This window comes from Bos taurus, chromosome 8, assembly GCF_002263795.3.
Source record: "Bos taurus isolate L1 Dominette 01449 registration number 42190680 breed Hereford chromosome 8, ARS-UCD2.0, whole genome shotgun sequence".
NCBI lineage: Eukaryota > Metazoa > Chordata > Mammalia > Artiodactyla > Bovidae > Bos > Bos taurus.
The window spans coordinates 72751117-72771715 of NC_037335.1; the positions used below are offsets into that span (position 1 = coordinate 72751117).

At 38.9% G+C, this 20599-nt stretch overlaps 1 protein-coding gene across 2 annotated transcripts in view; it reads right to left on the bottom strand.

Moving 5' to 3' along the window:
- The window catches only part of KCTD9 (potassium channel tetramerization domain containing 9), an 81423-nt gene that overhangs the window by 10972 nt on the left and 49852 nt on the right, over nucleotides 1-20599 (bottom strand). For both annotated transcript variants that reach the window (XM_005210290.3, NM_001102269.1), the window contains exons 7-9: nucleotides 13811-13878; nucleotides 13628-13723; nucleotides 12769-12918 (exon numbers count right to left, since the gene is read on the bottom strand). In XM_005210290.3, the coding sequence (XP_005210347.1) occupies nucleotides 12769-12918; nucleotides 13628-13723; nucleotides 13811-13878 (314 nt within the window). The remainder of the gene's footprint in view (nucleotides 1-12768; nucleotides 12919-13627; nucleotides 13724-13810; nucleotides 13879-20599) is intronic.

Genomic DNA, 20599 nt, shown 5'->3' on the forward strand with positions numbered 1-20599 from the left:
CCAGGATGCACAGGGCGTCCCGTTCAGTGTTAACCCAAGGAGGAACATGCTCAGACACATAATAATCAAACTGACAAAATTTAAAGAGAAAATATTAAAAACAACAAGGGAAAAGCAACAAATAACATACAAGAAAATCCCCATAAGACTAGTGGCCATTTTCTTACGAGAATCTCTGCAGGCCAGAAGGTAGTGGCATGATATATTTAAAATGATGAAAGGGAAAAACCTACAACCAAGAATACTCTACCCGGCAAGACTCTCGTTCAGATTCAATGGGAAAGCAAAGCCTTTACAGACAAGCGAAAGAATTCAGCACCTAAGAGAATTCAGCATCGGCTTTACTACAAATGCTAAAGGAACTTCTCTGCAAAGAAAAGGCCACAACTAGGAACAAGAATATTAGGAAACAGGAAACCTCACCAGTCAAGGCAAACATACAGTAAAGGCAGGAAATCATCCAGGCACAAATACAACATCAAAACCAGTAATCATGAGAGCAAAGGAGTATGCATGCAGAATTTTAAAAATATATTTAAAATTAAGAGATCAGCAACTTAATAATCTGTCCATATAGACTTCTATATCAAATCCTCATGGTAACCATAAACAAAAAAATCAGTAATAGATATATACACAGAAAAGAAAAAGTAACCCAAATACAACATTAAAGATCATCATCAAATCATAAGACAACAAAGGAGGAAAGGAAGAAAAAACACCTACAAAAACAAATCCGAAACAGTTAACAAAATGGCAACAAGAACATACATATTGATAATTATCTTGAATGTAAATGGATTAAATGCTCCAACTAAAAGACAAAGAATGACTGAATGGATACAAAAATCAAGACCCAGAGATACGCTGTCTACAGGAGACCCACTTCAGAGCTAGACACATACAGAGTGAAAGTGAGGGGGTAGAAAAAGGTATTCCATGCAAATGGAAATCAAAAGAAAGGTGGAGGAGCAATACTCAAATCAGACAAAACAGGCTAAAATGAAGACTGTTACAAGAGACAAAGATGCACCCTACATAATGACCAAGGGAATAAACCAAGAAGATATAACAATTACAAATATATGTGCACCCAAAATAAAAGCACCCCAATATAAAGCAAATGTTAACATACATAAAAGAAGAAATTGAGACTGACACAGTAACAGTGGGGGACTTTAACACCCCACTTACACCAGTGGACAGAACAGCCAAACAAAATCAGTACGGAAAAACAGGCCTTAAAAGGAACATTAGAGCAGATGGACTTAAATTGATATTTATACAGCATTCCATCCAAAGTAGCAGAATACACATTCTTTTCAAGTGCACATGGAACATTCTCCAGAATTTATCACATGCTGGGCCACAAAGCAAATCTTGGTAAGTTTAAAAAAACTGAAAATTGTATCAAGCATCTTTTCCAACCATAATGCTATGAGATTAGAAACCAAATCCAAGGGGAAAAAAATTACAAAAACCACAGATACGTGGAGGATAAACAATATGCTAGTAAACAACCAATGGATCCCTGAATAAATAAAAAAATATCAGAGCCAAATGAAAATGAAAAAATGACAATCCAAACCCTATGGGATGCAGCAAGAGCAGTTCTAAGAGAGAAGTTTATAGCAATAAAAACTTACCTCAGAACAAAAGAAAAATCTCAAATAAACAACCCAGTGTTACACCTAAAGCAACTAGAGAAAGAACAAACAAAATCCAAAGTTAGTAGAAAGAAATCATAAAGATCAGAGCAGAAATCAATAAACTAGAACTACAGACTAATAACTGAAAAGATCAATGAAACCAAAAGCTGGTTCTTGAAAAAGATAAAACAAAAACAAAAACAAAAACACCTGATGAACCTTTAGCCAGACTCACCAAGGCGGTGGTGGGGGGGCAGGGGGCGGGGGGGGAAGAAGGCCCAAAGGAATAAAATTAAAAATGAAAAAGAAGTTACAACAAACACCATGGAAATACAAAGGACCATAAGAGACTACCACAAGCAACTATATGCCGATAAAACTGGCAACCTAGAACAAATGAACAAGTTCTTACAAAGGTACAATCTTGCAAAACTGAACCAAGAACAAATAGAAAATATGAACAGACCAATCACAAGTACTCAAATTGAATCTGTGACTCCCAACTCCCAACACACAGAAGTCCAGGAGTATTAAACATCTTTAAACATTTAGAGAAGAGTTAATAGTTATCCTTCTGAAACTTTTCCAAAAAACTGCAGAGGAAGGAGCCCTTCCAAACTAGCTCTGTGAGGCCAGCATCACCCTGCTACCAGAATCAAAGATAACACAATACCATCTTTCTAGATTCCAGATGCATGTGTTAATATACTATATTTGTTTTTCTCTTTCTGACTTACTTATAGAGAAAGAAACATCAACATATATACACTATCATGTGTCAGATGTATAGCTGGTGAAAAGCTGCTGTATATTGTAGGGAGACCAGTTTGGCGCTATATGATAATCTGGAGGGATAGGATCAGGGGAGGGGACAGAGGCTCAAGAAGGAGGGGATACATGTATCATTATGGCTGTTTCGTGTTGCTTTATGGCAGAAACCAACACAAATTATAAAAACTAAAATATGAAAAAGAAAAAAGATACCACACAAAAAGGAAATTATAGGCCAATATCACTGATGATATTGAACCAGACACGGAACAACAAGCTGGTTCAAAATTGGGAAAGGAATACATCAAGGTTGTATATTGTCACCCCGCTTATTTAACTTACATGCAGAGTAACATTAGGCAAAATATTGGACTGGATGAAGCTCAAGTTGGAATCAAGATTGCTGGGAGAAATATCAACAATCTCAGATATGCAGATGACAACCACCCTAAAGAAAGAGGAACTAAAGAGCCTCTTGATGAAGGTGAAAGAGGTGAGTGAAAAAGCTGGCTTAAAGCTCAACATTAAAAAAACTAAGACCGTGGCATTCAGTCACTTCACATCCTTCATGGCCAAATACATGGGGAAAAATGGAAAACACTGACAGACTTTGTTTTGCTGGGCTCTAAAACCACTACAGATGGTGATAGCAGCCATGAAATTAACAGATTCTTTCTCCCTGGAAGAAAAGCTACGACAAACCTAGAAAGTATATTAAAAAGCAGAGACATCACTTTGCCCACAAAGGTCCCTCTAGTCAAAACTATGGTGTTTCCAATGGTCATGTACAGATGTGAGAATTGAACCATCAACCTGGAATATTCACTGGAAGGACTGATGCTGAAGCTCCAATGCTTTGGCCACCTGATGTGAAGAGCCGACTCATTGGAAAAGACCCTGATGCTGGGAAAGACTGAGGGCAGAAGGAGAAGGGGACGACAGAGGATGAGATGGTTGGATGGCATCATCAACTCAATGGACAGGAGTCTGAGTGAACTCTGGGAGACGGTGAAGGACAGGGAAGCCTGGCTTGCTGTATTCCATGGACTTGCAAAGAGTTAGACACGACTGAGCAACTGAACAACTGAACAACAACATATCATTGATGAACACAGATGCAAAAATCCCCAGCAAAATATTGGCAAACTGAATCCAGCAATGCATTAAAAGGATCACATATCATGATCAAGTGGGATTTATCACAGGGATTCAAGAATTTTTTCAATATCCACAGACCAATCACTGTGATTCACATTAACAAACTGAAGAGTGAAAACCTTATGATCATCTCAATCAATATAGGAAAAGCTTTTGATAAAATTCAACATGCATTTATGATAAAAAAAAAACTCTCCAGAAAGTGGGCATAGAGGGAACTGACCTCAACATAATAAATATTGGCAAACCCACAGCTAACATCATATTCAGTCATGAAAAGCTGAAAGCATTTCCTTTAAGATTAGGAACAAGACAAGGACATTCATTCTCACCACTTTTATTCAACACAGTTTTGAAGTCTTAGTCACAACAATCAGAAGAAAAAGGAAAAAAAGCTATATTGAAAAAGTAATACTATCACTGTCTGCATATGACATGATACTTTACACAGAAAATCCTAAAGATGCTATCAGAAAACTACTAGAGCTCATCAATAAATTCAGATAAGTTGTAGGATAGAAAATTAATACACAGGAACCTATTATATTTCTATATATTAACAATGAAAAAGAAAGGAAACAATCTCATTTACCACTACAGCACAAAGAATAAAATACCTAGGAGTAAACATATCTAAGGGGGTAAAAGACTAATACTTAGAAAACTGTAAGAAGCTAGTAAAAGAAATTGAAGATGATACAAACAAATGAAAAGACATATCATGTTTCTGGACTGGAAGAATACTGTCAAGATGACCATACTACCTAAAGCAATCTACAGATTCAATGAAATCCTTATCAAATTACCAATGGCATTTTTTACAGAACTAGAACAAATTTTAAATTTGCATGGAGGTGCAAAAGATCCCAAGTAGCCAAAGCCACAGAGACACCAAAGGTGGTGGATTAGAAGGAAGTGCGCTCGTCTTTTGTGAGAACACCAAAATCACAATTAGCTACTGAACAACCATCAATAGGAGGATGTTAGAACCCACAAAAAAAGATACTCCATGTCCAAGAACAAAGGAGAAGTGGCAAGAAGATGGTAGGAGGGACACAATCAGTTTTAAAATCAAACCTCACACTCCCCAGAGACTTGGAGGAAACAAACAAAACCCTGTGCACACCAGGACCCAGGGAAAGGAGCAGTGACCCTCCACAAGAGACTGAGCCAGACCTCCCTATGAGTGTATGAGTGTCTCCTCCAGAGGCATGGTGAGCAGTGGCCTGCCACGGGGACAGGGGCACTAGCAGCAGCAGTCCTGGGAGGCACGGCATGTGGCCTAAGTCCTCTTGGAGGAGGTCGCTATTAGCCCCACCACAGAGCCGCTGGGTGGACAATCCACAAATTGGAGAAAAATTAAAACAAAGAAGTTCTTGCACTCCTGTGAAAGTTCTAGGCCCTGCAAGAGACTTCTCAACACAGAGATCTGGCAAAGGGGCAGGGAATCTGACTTTGATGGTCAGCAGGATTTGATTACAGAACTTCTATAGGACCGGGGAAACAGAGACTCTGGAAGGGCACAGAAAAAGCTTCCTGCACACCAGGACCCAGGAGAAAGGAGCAGGGACTCCACAAGTGACTGAGCCAGACGTGCCTATGAGTGTCTGGGAGTCTGCAGCAGAGGCATGGGTTTACAGTGGCCTGCTGCAGAGTCAAGGGCATTGCTAGCTGTAGTCCTGGGAGGCACGGCATGCTGGTATAAGTCCTTTTGGAGGAGGCTGCCTTTATACCTACCATAGAGTCTATAGCCTATGACAGAGACTACAGACTCTAGGACTGTGCCACCTCAGGCCAAACTACAGGGAGGAAACACAGTCCCAACCATCAGCAGAAAACTGGATTAAAGTTTTACTTAGCACTGGCCCTGCCCACCAGAGCAAGATCCAGTTTTCCCTACAGACAGTGCCTCCTATCAGGAGCTTACACAAGCCTCTTGTCCTCATCCATCGGAGGGCAGACAAAATGAAAATCATAATCACAGAAAACCAACCAAAATGATCACATGGATCACAGCCTTGTGTAATTCAGTGAAACTATAAGCCATGTCATGTAGGGCCACTCAAGAAGGGCAGGTCATGGTGCAGAGTTCTGACAAACGGTGGTCAACTGGAGAAGGGAATGGCAAACCAGTTCAGCATTCTTGCCTGACGAACCCCATGTCCAGTATGGAAAGACAAAAAGATACGGCACTGAAGGAGGAACCATTCTGCGGCACCCCCCACCACAACCCCAGGTAGGTAGGTGTTCAATATGCTACTGGAGAAGAGTACAGAAAAACTCCAGAAGGAATGAAGAGGCTGAGCCAAAGCAGAAAGGATGCCCAGCTGTAGATGTGTCTGGTGGTGAAAGTAAAGTGCAATGCTGTAAAGAACAATATTTCATTGGAAATATTGGGAAATCCAGTATTAGGTCCATGAATCAAAGTAAACTGGAAGTGGTCAACAGTAGATGGCAAGAAGGAACATCAACATTTTAGGAATCAGTGCACTAAAATGGACCAGAATGGGTGAATTTAGTTCAGATAACCATTATATCTACTACTGTGGCCAAGAATCCCTTAGAAGGAATGAAGTAGCCCTCATAGTCAACAAGAGAGTCCAAAATGCAGTACTTGGGTACAGTCTCAAAAATGACAGAATGATCTTGGTTCATTTCCAAGGCAAACCGTTCAACATCACAGTAATCCAAGTCTATGCCCCAACCACTAATGCCAAAAAAGCTGAAGATGAATGGTTCTTTGAAGTCCTACAAGACCTTCTAGAACTAACACCAAAAAAAGAAGTCCTTTTCATTTTAGGGGACTGGAATGCAAAAGTAGGAAGTCAAGAGATACCTGGAATAACAGGCAAGTTTGGCCTTGGAGTACAAAATGAAGCAAGGCAAAGGCTAACAGAGTTTTGCCAAGAGAACACACTGGTCTCAGCAAACACCCTCTTCCAACAGTATAAGAGATGATTCTACACATGGATATGACCAGATGGTCAATACCAAAATCAGATTGAATATTTGCAGGCAAAGATGGAGAAGTTCTCTCTACACAGCCAGCAAAAAGAAGACCTGGAGCTGACTATTGCTCAGATCATCAGCTCCTTACTGCAAAAATCAGACTTGATTGAAAAAAGTAGGGAAAACCACTAGGTCACTAAGGTATGACCTAAATTAAATCCCTTATGATTATACGGTAGAAGTGACAACTAGATTCAAGGCATTAGATCTGATAGACTGCCTGAAGAACTACAGATGGAGGTTTGTACCATTGTACAGGAGGTAGTGATCAAAACCATCCCCAAGAAAATGAAATGCAACAAGGAAAAATGGCTCCTTGAGTAGGCCTTACAAATAAATAAGAAATGAAGAGATGTGAAAGTCAAAGGAGCAAAGTAAAGATATACCTATCTGAATGCAGAGTTCCAAAGAACAGCAAGGAGAGATAAGAAAGCCTTCTTAGGTGGACAATGCAAAAAATTAGAAGCAAACAATAGAATGGGAAAGACTAGAGATCTCTTCAAGAAAATTAGAGATACCAAGGGAACATTTTATGCAAAGATGGGCACAGTAAAGGAGAGAAACATAAGAATCTCAAAGAAGCAGAAGAGATTAAGAGAAGGTGGCAAGAACACACAGAAGAACTGTACAAAAAAGGTCTTAATGACCCAGACACAATGGTGTGGTCACTCACCAAGAGCCAGACATCCTGGAGTGTGAAGTCAATTAGGCCATAGGAAGCATTACTACAAACAAAGCTATTGGAGGTGATGGAGTTCCAGCTAAGGTATTTCAAATCCTAAAATATGATGCTGTTAAAATGCTGCACACAATATGCTAGTAAATTTGGAAAACTCAGCAGTGGCCACAGGACTGGAAGAGATTTCATTCCTATCCCAAAGAAAGGCAATGCCAAAGAATGTTCAAATTACCACACTATTGCGCTCATTTCACCTGCTAGCAAGGTAATGCTCAAAATCCTTCAAGCTAGGCTTCAACAGTGCATGAACCAAGAACTTCCAGATGTTCAAGCTGGATTTCGGAAAGGCAGAGGAAACAGATCAAATTGCCATCATCCACTGGATCATAGATAAAAGGAATTTCAGAAAATAATATACTTCTAATTCATTTACTAAGCTAGAGCCTTTGACTGTGTGGATCACAACAAACTTTGTTTGAATGTTGTGACTTTCACAACATTCTTCAAGAGATGGGAATACCAGACCCTTTACCTTACCTGCCTGCTGACAAACCTGTGTACAGGTCAGGAAGCAACAGTTAGAACCAACATGGTACAACAGACTGATTCAAAATTTGGCAAGGGCTCAAGCCTGTGTATTGTCATTCTGCTCATTTAACTTATATGCAGAGTACATCATGCGAAATGCTGGGCTGGATGAATCACAAGCTGGGATCAAGACTGCTAGGAGAAATACCAGTAACCTCAGATATGTCGATAACACTACCCTAAAGGCAGAAAGCGAAGAGGGACTAAAAAACCTCTTGATGAAAGTGAAAGATAAAAGCAAAAAGCTGGTTTAAAACCAAACATTCAAAAAACTAAGATAATGGCATTCACTCCCATCACTTCATGGGATCATCATCATCAAAGATATCTGCCATCACTTCATGGCAAATAGATGGAAAAAAAATGGCAACAGTGACAGACTTTCTTTGGGTTCCAAAATCACTGCAGATGGTGACTGCAGCCATGAAATTAGTACTGAATATAATTCCCGTGATTTACAGTAGGACCTTGTTTATCTGCTTTATGTACAGTAGCACGTAAGTATTGTGTATCTTTATAATTTTTTAAGTAAACTGAGATAACCCAATGAATAGCCTACTAATACTCTCCTGGTACCTAAATATGATATGCTAGGTGACAAGGGCTTATAGAACTGGAGACCCAAAGAGTGTCCACTTTCTCTGACCAAGTTATGATAATAAAAGAATCTCTTAAGACCAGCAGAGTTCCTGGGAATGGTGGGAATTCCAGTGTAGCCCCTGCTAAGTAAGCAGATTGGTTCTTGCTACAGCTGTTTGGTTAGCTGGAAGGGCAGTCCTCTATCCAGGATGCAGTTAGTGAAGGGAACATGGCCAGAATGATCATGTGGATCATTCTCAGTGATGCAGTGGGTTCCAGTTTATGAAGGTCTGTGGGCACCTTGGTCAGGGGCTTGAATTTTATTCTAAGTCAAGTGAGAATCTGCTGTGGAAATCTACATAGCTCCATTTCTCCTGTATATTTATCTCAAATATTTCTGCTGTGTTCACAAACGGGTAGAAGAAACAAGAGGACAGAATGAATAAACAGAAAGATGTTCAGACAAGGGAATTACTGGTTTACAAGTGAATTATGATTCACTTGGAAGACTAGCATAAAAATTAGTGGAATCTATCTATTTTGGTACTATCAAGGACAGAAGGAGACAAGATGATAGAGTGTGAGGTTTTTATCTTAACCTTGATAAAGGAAACTAAGAAAGCAACCAAAGTGAGACATTTCCATGTTTTTGTCTCTGCAAACATTTAACCAAAGAGGTTAGACTTCGGGCAGGAAGAATGTTGAAAAAGAGAGGTGCTTGGGATAAGGGGTCAAATATATGGGGGCTGAGATTTCTCAGGGAAGATGAAAAGATGAAAGTGTAGTATCAAGCAAACTGAAGGTCTGTCTCTGTATCAAGGTGTACATCAGAGAAGCATCAGTGTTGAGAGCAACCATTCTGTTCCTGATTGGATTAGATTTTGTGTTTGTTTCCATGAAATTAAAAGACGCTTGCTCCTTATAAGAAAAGCTATGGAAAAACCTAGACAGTGTATTGAAAAGCAGAGACATCACTTTGCCTACAAAGGTCCAATTCAATAAAAACTATGGTTTTTTTCAGTAGTCATGTATGGATGTGAGAGTTGGACCATAGAGAAGGCACAGAAGAACTGATGCTTTTGGAACTGTGGTGCTGGATAAAACTCTTTAGAATCCCTTGGACAGCAAGGATATCAAATCAGTCAATCCTAAAGGAAATCAACCCTGAATATTCATCAAAAGGACTGATACTGAAGCCAAAGCTCCAATACTTTGGCTACCTGATGTGATGAGCTGACTCACTGGAAAAGACCCTGATGCTGGGAAAGACTGAAGGCAGGCAGAAAAGGGGGCAACAGAGGATGAGATGGTTGGATGGCATCACCAACTCAATGGATAGAAGTTTGCTCAAATTCTGGGAGACAATGAAGGACAGGAAAGCCTGGTGCGCTGCAGTCCATGGCGGTCACATAGAGTTACGACACTACTGAGCGACTGAACAACAACAACAAAGATACTGAGAAAGAAACTGGAGCTGGAGGAATCATGCTCCCTGACCACAGTAATTAAAACAGTATTGTGCTGGCACAAAAACAGAAATATAGATCAATGGAATAGAAAACCCAGAAATAAACGCACACCTATTGTCAATAATGTATGATAAAAGGGCAAGAATATACAGTGAAGAAAAAAAGAGTCTTTTCAACATGTGGTACTGGGAAAACTGGAAAACTACTTAAGAAGGAAACTAGAACAGTGTCTACCATCACATACAAAACTAAACCCCAAATTAATTAAAGACCTAAATGTAGAACTGGATGCTATAAAACTCCTAGAGGAAAACATAGACATAACACCCCTGTACATAAATCGTGACAGAATCTTTTTGGATTCATTTCCAAATGAATAGAATGATGAAAATAAAAACAAAAATAAACAAATGGGGCTTAATTAAAAGCTTTTGGACAGCAAAGGAAACCATAAACAAAATGAAAAGACAAGCTATAAAATGGGAGAAAACATCTGCAAACCATGCACCCCCAAGGTCTTAATCTCCAAAATATAGAAACAGCTCATGCAGCCCAATCATAAAATGGGCAGAAGAGCTAAACAGATATTTCTCCAAAGAAGACATACAGATGGCAAACAGGTACATGAAAAGATGCTCAACATTGCTAATTATTAGAGAACCTCAAATCAAAACTACAATGAGGTATCACTTCATACCATTCAGAATGGCCATCATCCATCAAAAAATCTACAAATAATAAATGCTGGTTGAGAGTATGGATAAAAGGGAGCTGTCCTACACTGCTGGGAACATAAACTGGTACAGCCACTATGGAGAACAATGTGGAGGTTCCTTAGAAAACTAAAATTAAAGCTACATATAATCCTGCAATCCCACTCCTGGGCATATATCTGAAGAAAACTATAATTCAGAAATATAAATGCACCCCAGTATTCATAGAGGCACTATTTACAATGGCCAAGACATGGAAGCAACCTAAGTGTTTATTGACAGATGAACAAATACAGAAGCTATGGTATATACAGACACACACACAGTGGAATATTATTCAGCCATAAAGAGAATTTTTAAATGCCATTTGCAGCAATATGGATGGATCCAGAGATTATCATACTAAATGAAGTAAACCAGAGAAAGATAAATATGTATGATATTGCTTATATGTGGAAGCTCAAATGAACTTGTTTCCTACACATGAAGGGACTCAGACATAGAAAACAAATCTGTGGTTACCAATGGGCAAAATGGGATGGGAGGAGGGATAAATTAGCAGGTTGGGATTAACATATACACACTACTATATACAAAACAACAAACAAGGACCTACTGTGTAGCAAAGGAAACTGTAGTCAACAGTTTATAATAACGTATTAAGGGAAGAGAATCTGAAGAGGACTATATATATATATATGTATGTATACATACATACATATACAGTGTATGTATATGTAACTGAATTGCTGTACTATACACCTGAATGCCAAATGATACTGTAAATCAACTACATTTAAATAAAAAAAATTATAAACAAATGATAAATAGGTATATTGGCCTTCATATCAATGACACAATATGGGTAGAACAAGCATTTAAAGAGAAGAAAATTATGGTTCAGGCTCACAGTAATGCTATAATTAAACAAAATAGAGAACCAGTTATATTTAATGATCCAGTCTATCTTTTTCCCCATTCCCTAACAGAAACCAACCAAACTGTTTCTCAGCATTTCAGAATTTGAAAGCTAGGTCCTTCCCTTTGTAGTGTTAGTGTTTCGCTTATGTTGTTTTTCAGTTTGATCCTCCATCATAACATGGAACAAGCAGGGTAAAAATAATGGAAATGTGTGTTGGCAGATTTTGTTATTAGATCTAAGTTTCATAGAAAAACACCTTGCAACTAAGGAATAAAGCCAAAATTATAAAATTTAATAAACACTTATTCAATGACTACTACAAGCAAGTTAATATATTAGGTCTTATTAATTGAAAGAGCTTTCCTGGTAGCTCAGCTAGTAAAGAATCCACCTGCAATGCAGGAGACCCCAGTTCAATTGCTGGGTTGAGAAGATCTGCTGCAGAAGGGATAGGCCACCCACTCCAGTATTCCTGGGCTTCCCTGGTGGCTGAGCTGGTAAAGAATCCGCTTGCAATGCGGGAGACCTGGGTTCAATCCCTGGGTTGGGAAGATCCCCTGGAGAAGGGAATGGCTATCCACTCCACACAGATATGGACCTTGATATTAAGCAACTTAAAGTTCTTAGAAGTTACATTTCACTGTTGCTTTTACATATATCCTCTCACCTCAAATAGGTTATCTGTTATATAAATGCATGCATACACATACGGATACACACTTACACACACACACACAAATACTTGTAAACGCATATATATATGTAGAAGGAGAGAATCACCAAGATGCTAACTTACAGATTGCTGCATACCACATTTGTTTTAACGTATCTGCCAAATACCCCCAGAGAAATAACATTTTCCTATTCCAGAAATTATGTGGAATAGAAAGTTCTTTCTATTTCTATTCTATTTCTATACTTTCCAAGGTTCTTTCCAGCTTTACCCTATTAATTCACAGAAAATAGAAGTTCTGATAACCTGTTGAGGAGATTGGTATCTAATTTCAAGATTTAATTTCTTATCAGTTGCTATACTTTATAGGTGGATATTTAATAAAGCATCTCAAAGTTGCAAAACCAACCCATTTCACTTTCAGAACCTTAAGTTTTGTCATCAACCTAGTAAACTGATGTAAAAGCTTCATTAAGAGAGAGGTGTAATTTGTGCTCTTTGAGAGTGTTCAATAGACTAAAATTTTAATTTTATCTTGTAACCAAAGATGATTCTTACGTCAAGGACTGATCCAGAGAGATCGGCTCGTTCAAGATTTGCACAGCAGAGATTGGCGTGGGCAAGATTGCAGCGACTTAAATTGGCCATTTTGAAGTTAATGTATCGCAGGTCCAATCGAGAAAGATCAGCACCACTGAAGTTTAAACCCTAAAATTAAAAAACACAAATGGTCACAATATATAAACCATCTGTTGTATTTAATTTAACCAAAATAGTTAAGCACCGTGGTTTATAGAAGTAATTGGCAGTTCAGTCACTTGGAGTCTATTACAAAACATCATCAAATGGAACTCAGATATATAAAATCAGTATCCTTAATGGAGTCTTAAAAGTCACTCGATTTACATATAACATTAGAATGCATTTTGGCTATGCCTCATTTATGTGCAGAAGTTGCTAAAAAGATAGATCTCTGCTGGTCATGCACCTGTTGATCACTATTTTTAATAAATTGTACTTATGTTATTAATTCTATAATTCAAGAACGTTATATTGTTAAAACTGAGTATTGCAGTTTTTAATATCGTTATTGCTATAACACATAAAAGTATAAGTATCTTCCACTGCCACTGACTGATCATACATAACAGCTGTACAAATAATTGACTTTTTAATTGTTGGAATTTCTATGCACTACCAAAAACTGCTGTATGAGGCATAATTAAACAGTAAAAGACTATTACATCTCTTTTTTATGCTAACCATTTTGGGACTGACTCAATGCTATGACCCATAATTAAAATATATCTTGCATGAAAAAAGAAAATAAGGTAAGAAAAAAATTCCTAGAAGAATTTAAAACTTCCCTCACAGACTTACTGACACAAATAACTCATGTAAAATCTGCTTCAACTACCTGGCAACGCAATTCTGATTTGGTTGGAGTGGCGAGCAGAAACCGGACAAATTCCTTTCGAGATATGGGTGAATGATCCTCTGGTGGTTGTGAATTCTTGAAGACATATTGACAAATTAGTGTAGAATTCTGGGAGACAGTTACAATAAATATATTATTTGGCTAATGTAAAAAGAAACTTACCTTTATTGCTACTTCCAGGTGTTCAATCAATGAGTCAATACCAAAAAATCTCGCTTCTTCTAACACACCTATCATAACAAAAACAATTTGACTTTTATAGAATACTATTCACCTCAATAAGCCTTTTTAAAGGATTCTATAAAGTTAAATTCTCACAAGTGAAATACAAGTTTTGCTGTCATTGCTCAGTGTCTGACTTTTTGTGACCCCATGGACTGTATCCCAGGAAAGAAACTGGAGTAGGTTGCCATTGCCTTCTCCAGTGGATCTTGCCGGACAAGGGATTGAATCCACGTCTCCTGCACTGGCAGGCAGATTCTTTACCACTGAGCCATCAGGGAAGCCTTGAAATACAAGTATGGTAGGCTATCCCACTTTATACAAGAAAAACAACTAATGTTTAGAACATATGTAGCAGTAGCAGCAGCAGAACATATGTATAATACTTAAAAATATCTGTAAATAAAGCTTTCTAAATAGTTTACATACAGCAAAAGAAAAAAAAAAAACAGAAGACTAATGAATCAGAAAGAAAGCTTTCCATATTACAAAATTATTTCAGAAAACTACCTTATATAAGCCCTAGGCCAAAAAAATCCAAATTATCACACATTCTTAAATAACTGATACAGTGATTTTTAAACCCAATAATAAATGGTTAGCTCACCTAATCTTAACACTTCATTGACTTTTTCAATGAAGCAGATCAGAATAAGTTTGTCACAAGTATCTTTTACTTACTGAATCAGGAAATTATAGAAATAAATAAAAGCAAGCCAGCTTCAAAACAAAAGGCAGAAGTATAATTTAGAAACTTTGTTATAGGAGAATCAATTTTTTAAAAGGGATTTCTAGGGGACTCCAATCAGGATGGCAGAATAGAAGGACATGGAGCTCACTCTCTCCAACAAGTGTATCAAAAATTCACCTACATCTTGAACAGTTCTCATAGAAATCTTGGAATGCTGGTAGAATATCCCAAACACCCCAAATTACATGAAAGATCTCCACATAACCAGGTAGGACCAGAAAAAAAGAAAAAGAAATCGGGATGGTACTTGCCAGCCCGGGAGGAAGATGTGAAAGAGGAAAGGTTCCTAATCCTGAGATCAGCTGGTACAGAATCAGATCGGGTGATACTAGCCTCTAAAGCTCCCTTTCTGTCCCAGCTGATCTCCCCACCTGTGAAGAAGCTTCTGAGGATGTAGGAAGTTTTCCTTTTTCACAACTTCCTCCCAGGCATGCAAGTCTCATCCCAATATGAAGCAGGGCAAAGGGTAACAGTTTTTCCAAAAGAACACACTGGTCACAACAAACACCCTCTTCCAACAAAGCAAGAGAAGAGGCTACACATGGACATCATCACCACATGGTCAATACTGAAATCATTCAGTATATATTCTTTGTAGCCAAAGATGGAGTAGCTCTGTACAGGCAGCAAAAACAAGACCTGATGCTGACTGTGGCCCAGATCATGAGCTCCTTATTGCAAAATTCAGACTTAAAATGAAGAAAGTGGGTAAAACCATAAGGTCCCTCAGGTATGACCTAAATCAAATCCTTATGATGTAAATCCCTTATAATGTAAATCGCTTATACAGTAGAAGTGACAAATAGATTCAAGGGATTAGATCTGACAGAGTGCCTGAAGAACTGTGGACAGAGATTTGTAACATTGCACAGGAGGTGGTGACAAAACCATCCCCAAGAAAATAAAATGCAAAAAGGCAAAAAATGGTTGTCTGAGGAGGCCTTACAAATAGCTGAGAAAAGAAGAGAAACGAAAGGCAAAGGAGAAAAGGAAAGATATACTCACCTGAATGCAGAGTTCCAAAGAACAGCAAGGAGAGAGAAGAAAAACTTCCTAAGTGAATACTCCAAAGAAATAGATGCAAACAATAAAATGGGAAAGACTAGAGATCTTTTTAAGAAAATTAGAGATACCAAGGGAACATTTTATGCAAAAATGGGCACAATAAAGGACAGAAACGGTATAGACCTAACAGAAGCAGGAGATATTAAGAAAGGGTGACAAATATACACAGAACTGTACTAAAAAGGTCTTAAAGACTAGATAATCATGATCATGTGGTTACTCATTTAGAGTCAATATCCTGGAGTGTGAACTCAAGTGGGCCTTAGGAAGCATTATTATGAAGAAAGCTAGTGGAGGTGATGTAATTCCAGCTGAGCTATTTCAAATCCTAAAAGATGATGTTGTGAAAGTGCTGCACTCAATATGCCAGCAAATTTGGAAACTCAGCAGTGGCCACAGGACTAAAACAGTTCAATTTTCATGCCAATCACAAAGAAGGACAATGCCAAAGAATGTTCACACTACCACACAACTGCACTCATTTCACAGGCTAACAAGGTAATACTCAAAATACTTCAAGCTAGGCTTCAACAGTATGTGAACCAAGAAATTCCAGATGTACAAGCTGGATTTAGGAAAGGCAGAGGAACCAGAAGTCAAGTTGCCAACATCTGCTGGATCACAGACAAAGCAAAAGAACTCGAGAAAAACTTCTACTTCTGTTTCACTGACTGTGCTAAAGCCTTTGACTGTGTGGATCACAGCAAACTGTGGAAAATTCTTAAAGAGATGAGAATACCAGACCACCTGACCTGGGGCCTGAGAAATGTGTATGCAGGCCAAGAAAAAACAGTTAGAACTGGACATGGAATGATGGATTGTTTGAACCTTGGGAAAGGAGTACATCAAGGCTGTATACTGTCACCCTGCTTATTTAACTTACATGCAGAGTACTCATGTGAAATGCTAGGCTGGATGAATTCCAAGCTGGAATCAAGATTTCTGGGAGAAATATCAATAACCTCAAATATGTAGATACCACCACCCTAATGGCAGAAAGTGAAGAGGAGCTAAAAAGCCTCTTGATGAAGGTGAAAACAACATTCAAAAACCTAAGATCATGGCACCTGGTTCCCTCACTTCATGGCAAATAGATGGGAAAAAAAGGAAACAGTGAAAGACTTTATTTTGGGGGCTCCAAAATCACTGTGGATGGGGACTGCAGCCATGAAATTAAAAGACACTTGCTCCTTGGAAGAAAAGCTATGAGAAACTTAGTGTATTTAAAAAACAGAGACAGCACTTTGCCAACAAAGGTCTGTATGGCCAAAGGTATGTTTTTTCCAGTAGTCATGGATGGATTGAAAGTTGGACCATAAAGAAGGCTGAGCGCCAAAGAGTTGATGCTTTTGAGCTGTGGTGCTAGAGTTGACTAATGAGAGTCCCTTGGACAGCAAGGAGATCAAGCCAGTCAATCCTGAAGGAAATAAATCAACCCTGAATAGTCATTGGAAGGACTGATGTTGATGCTCCAATACTTTGGCCATTTGATGCAGATATGACTCACTGGAAAAGATCCTGGTGCTAGGAATCATTGAGAGCAGGAGGAGAAGGGGACAAGAGGATGAAATGGTTGGATGGCATTACCAACTCAATGCATATGAGTTTGAGCAAACTCTGGGAGACAGTGAAGGACAGAGAAGCCTGGCTTGTTCAGTCCATGGGATCACAAGAGTCAGTCAGACTTAGCAACTGACAACAACAGAAGCTCAGAGAAGCGTGAGGCACACATTTATGATGAAAGCTGTTCAAAGCATGGGCACAGAAAGAACCTACCTTAACAGAATAAAGGCCATTTATAACAAACCCATAGCAAACATAATCTTAACAGTGAGAACTGAAAGCATGCCCTCTAGGATCAGGAACAAGACAAGACTGCCCTTTCTAACCACTATTATTCAACACAGTTTTGAAAGTCCTAGCTACAGCAATCAGAGAAGAAAGAAAAGTAAAAGGAATCCAGTTTGGAAAGGAAGAAGAAAAACTATTTGCAGATGGCATTGATACTGTACATGAAAAACTCTAAAGATACTATCACAAATTTACTAGAGCTAATCAGTGAATTTATTAAAATCACAGGATAAAAAAATCAATACCTAGCAATCACTTGAATTCCTATACACTAGCAACGAAAAATAGAGAAACTAAGGAATTAAACACATTTACCATTGCAACAAAAATAATAAAATACCTAGGAATAAACCTACCTAAGGAGACAAAAATTGGATTAAAGATTTACTGCACACGGCCCTGTCCATCAGAACAAGAACCAGTTCCCCCCTCAGGTCAGTCTCTCCCATCAGGAAGCGTCCATAAGCCTCTTATCCTTCTCCATCAGAGGGCAGACAGACTGAAAACCACAGTCACAGAAAACTAACCAAACTGATCACATGGACCACAGCCTTGTCTAACTCAATGAAACTATGAGCCACGCCATATATGGCTACCCAAGATGGACGGGTAATGGTGGAGAGTTCTGACAAGATGTGGTACACTGGAGAAGGGAGTGGTGAACCACCAGTATTCTTGCCTTGAGAACCCCATGAACAGTATGAAAAGGCAAAAAGATAGGACACTGAAAGATGAAGTCCCCAGGTCAGTAGATGCCCAAAATGCTACTGGAGATCAGTGGAGAAATAACTCCAGAAAGAATGAAGAGACGGAGCCAAAGCAAAAACAACACCCAGTTGTGGATGTGACTGGTGACAGAAGCAGAGTCCAATGCTGTAAAGAACAATATTGCATAGGAACCTGGAATGTTAGGTCTATGAATCAAAGCAAATTGGAAGTGGTCAAACAGGAGATGGCAAGAGTGAACATCAACATTTTAGGAATCAGTGACCTAAAATGGAGCGGAATGGGTGAATTTAACTCAGATGACCATTATATCTACTACTGTGGGCAAGAATCCTTAGAAATGGAATAGCCATCACAGTCAACAAAAGAGTCTGAAATGAAGTACTTGGATGCAATCCAATCTCTGTTCATTTCCAAGGCAAACCATTCAATATCATGGTAATCTAAGTCTATGCCCTGACCAGTAATGCTGAAGTTGAATGGTTCTATGAAGACCTACAAGACCTTCTAGAACTAACACTCAAAAAAGATGTCCTTTTCATTATAGGGGACTGGAAAGCAAAAGTAGGAAGTCAAGAGATACCTGGAGTAACAAGCAAATTTGGCCTAGGAGTACAGAATGAAGCAGGGCAAAGACTAATAGAGTTCTGCCAAGAGAACGCACTGGTCATAGCAAACACCCTCTTCCAACAACACAAGAAAAGACTGTACATGGACATCACCAGACGGTCAATAAAGAAATCAGACTGATTATATTCTTTGCAGTCAGAGATGGAGAAGCTCTATACAGTCAGCAAAAACAAGACTGGGAGCTGACTGTGGCTCAGATCATGAACTCCTTATTACCAAATTCAGACTTTAGTTGAAAAAAGTGGGGAAAACCACTAGACCATTCAGGTATGACCTCAATCAAATCCCTTACAATTATCCAGTGGAAGTGACAGATAGATTCAAGAGATTAGATCTGATAGACTGCCTGAAGAACTATGGACAGAGGTTCACGACATTGAATAGGAGACAGGAATCCAGACCATCCCCAAGAAAAAGAAAAGCAAAATGCCTGTCAAAGAAGGCCTTACAAATAGCTGTGAAAAGGAGAGAAGTGAAAAGCAAAGGAGAAAAGGAAAGATATACCCATTTGAATGCAGAGTTCCAAAGAACAGCAAGGAGAGATAAGAAAGCCTTCCTCAGTGATGAGTGCAAAGAAATAGAGGAAAACAATCAAATGGGAAAGACTAGAGATCCCTTCAAGAAAATTAGAGATACCAAGGGAACTTTTCATGCAAAGATGGGCACAATAAAGGACAGAAATGGTATGAACCTAACAGAAGCAGAAGATTTGTATTAAGAAGAGGTGGCAGAATACACAGAAGAACTGTACAAAAAAGATTCTCATGACCCAGATAATCATGATGGTGTGATCACTCACCTAGAGCCAGACATCCTGGAATGCGAAGTCAAGTGGGCCTTAGGAAGCATCACTACGAACAAAGCCAGTGGAGGTGATGGAATACCAGTTGAGCTATTTCAAATCCTGAAAGATGATGCTGTGAAAGTGCTGCACTCAATATGCCAGCAAATTTGGAAAACTCAGCAGTGGCCACAGGACTGAAAACGGTCAGTTTTCATTCCAATCCCAAAGAAAGGCAATGCCAAAGAATGCTCAAACTATTGTACAATTGCACTCATCTCACACGCTAGTAAAGTAATGCTCAAAATTCTCCAAGCCAGGCTTCAGCAATATGTGAACTGTGAACTTGCTGATGTTCAAGCTGGTTTTAGAAAAGGCAGAGGAACCAGAGATCAAATTGCCAACATCCGCTGGATCATGGAAAAAGCAAGAGAGTTCCAGAAAAACATCTATTCCTGCTTTATTGACTATGCCAAAGCCTTTGACTGTGTGGATCACAATAAACTATGGAAAATTCTGAAAGAGATGGGAATACCAGACCACCTGATCTGCCTCTTGTGAAACCTGTACGCAGGTCAGGAGGCAACAGTTAGAACTGAACATGGAAGAACAGACTGGTTCCAAATAGGAAAAGGAGTACATCAAGGCTGTATATTGTCACTCTGTTTATTTAACTTATATGCAGAGTACATCATGAGAAACGCTGGACTAGAAGAAACACAGGCTGGAATCAAGATTGCTGGGAGAAATATCAATAACCTCAGATATGCAGATGACACCACCCTTATGGCAGAAAGTGAAGAGGAACTCAAAAGCCTCTTGATGAAGGTGAACATGGAGAGTGAAAAAGTTGGCTTAAAGCTCAACATTCAGAAAACGAAGATCATGGCATGCGGTCCCATCACTTCATGGGAAATAGATGGGG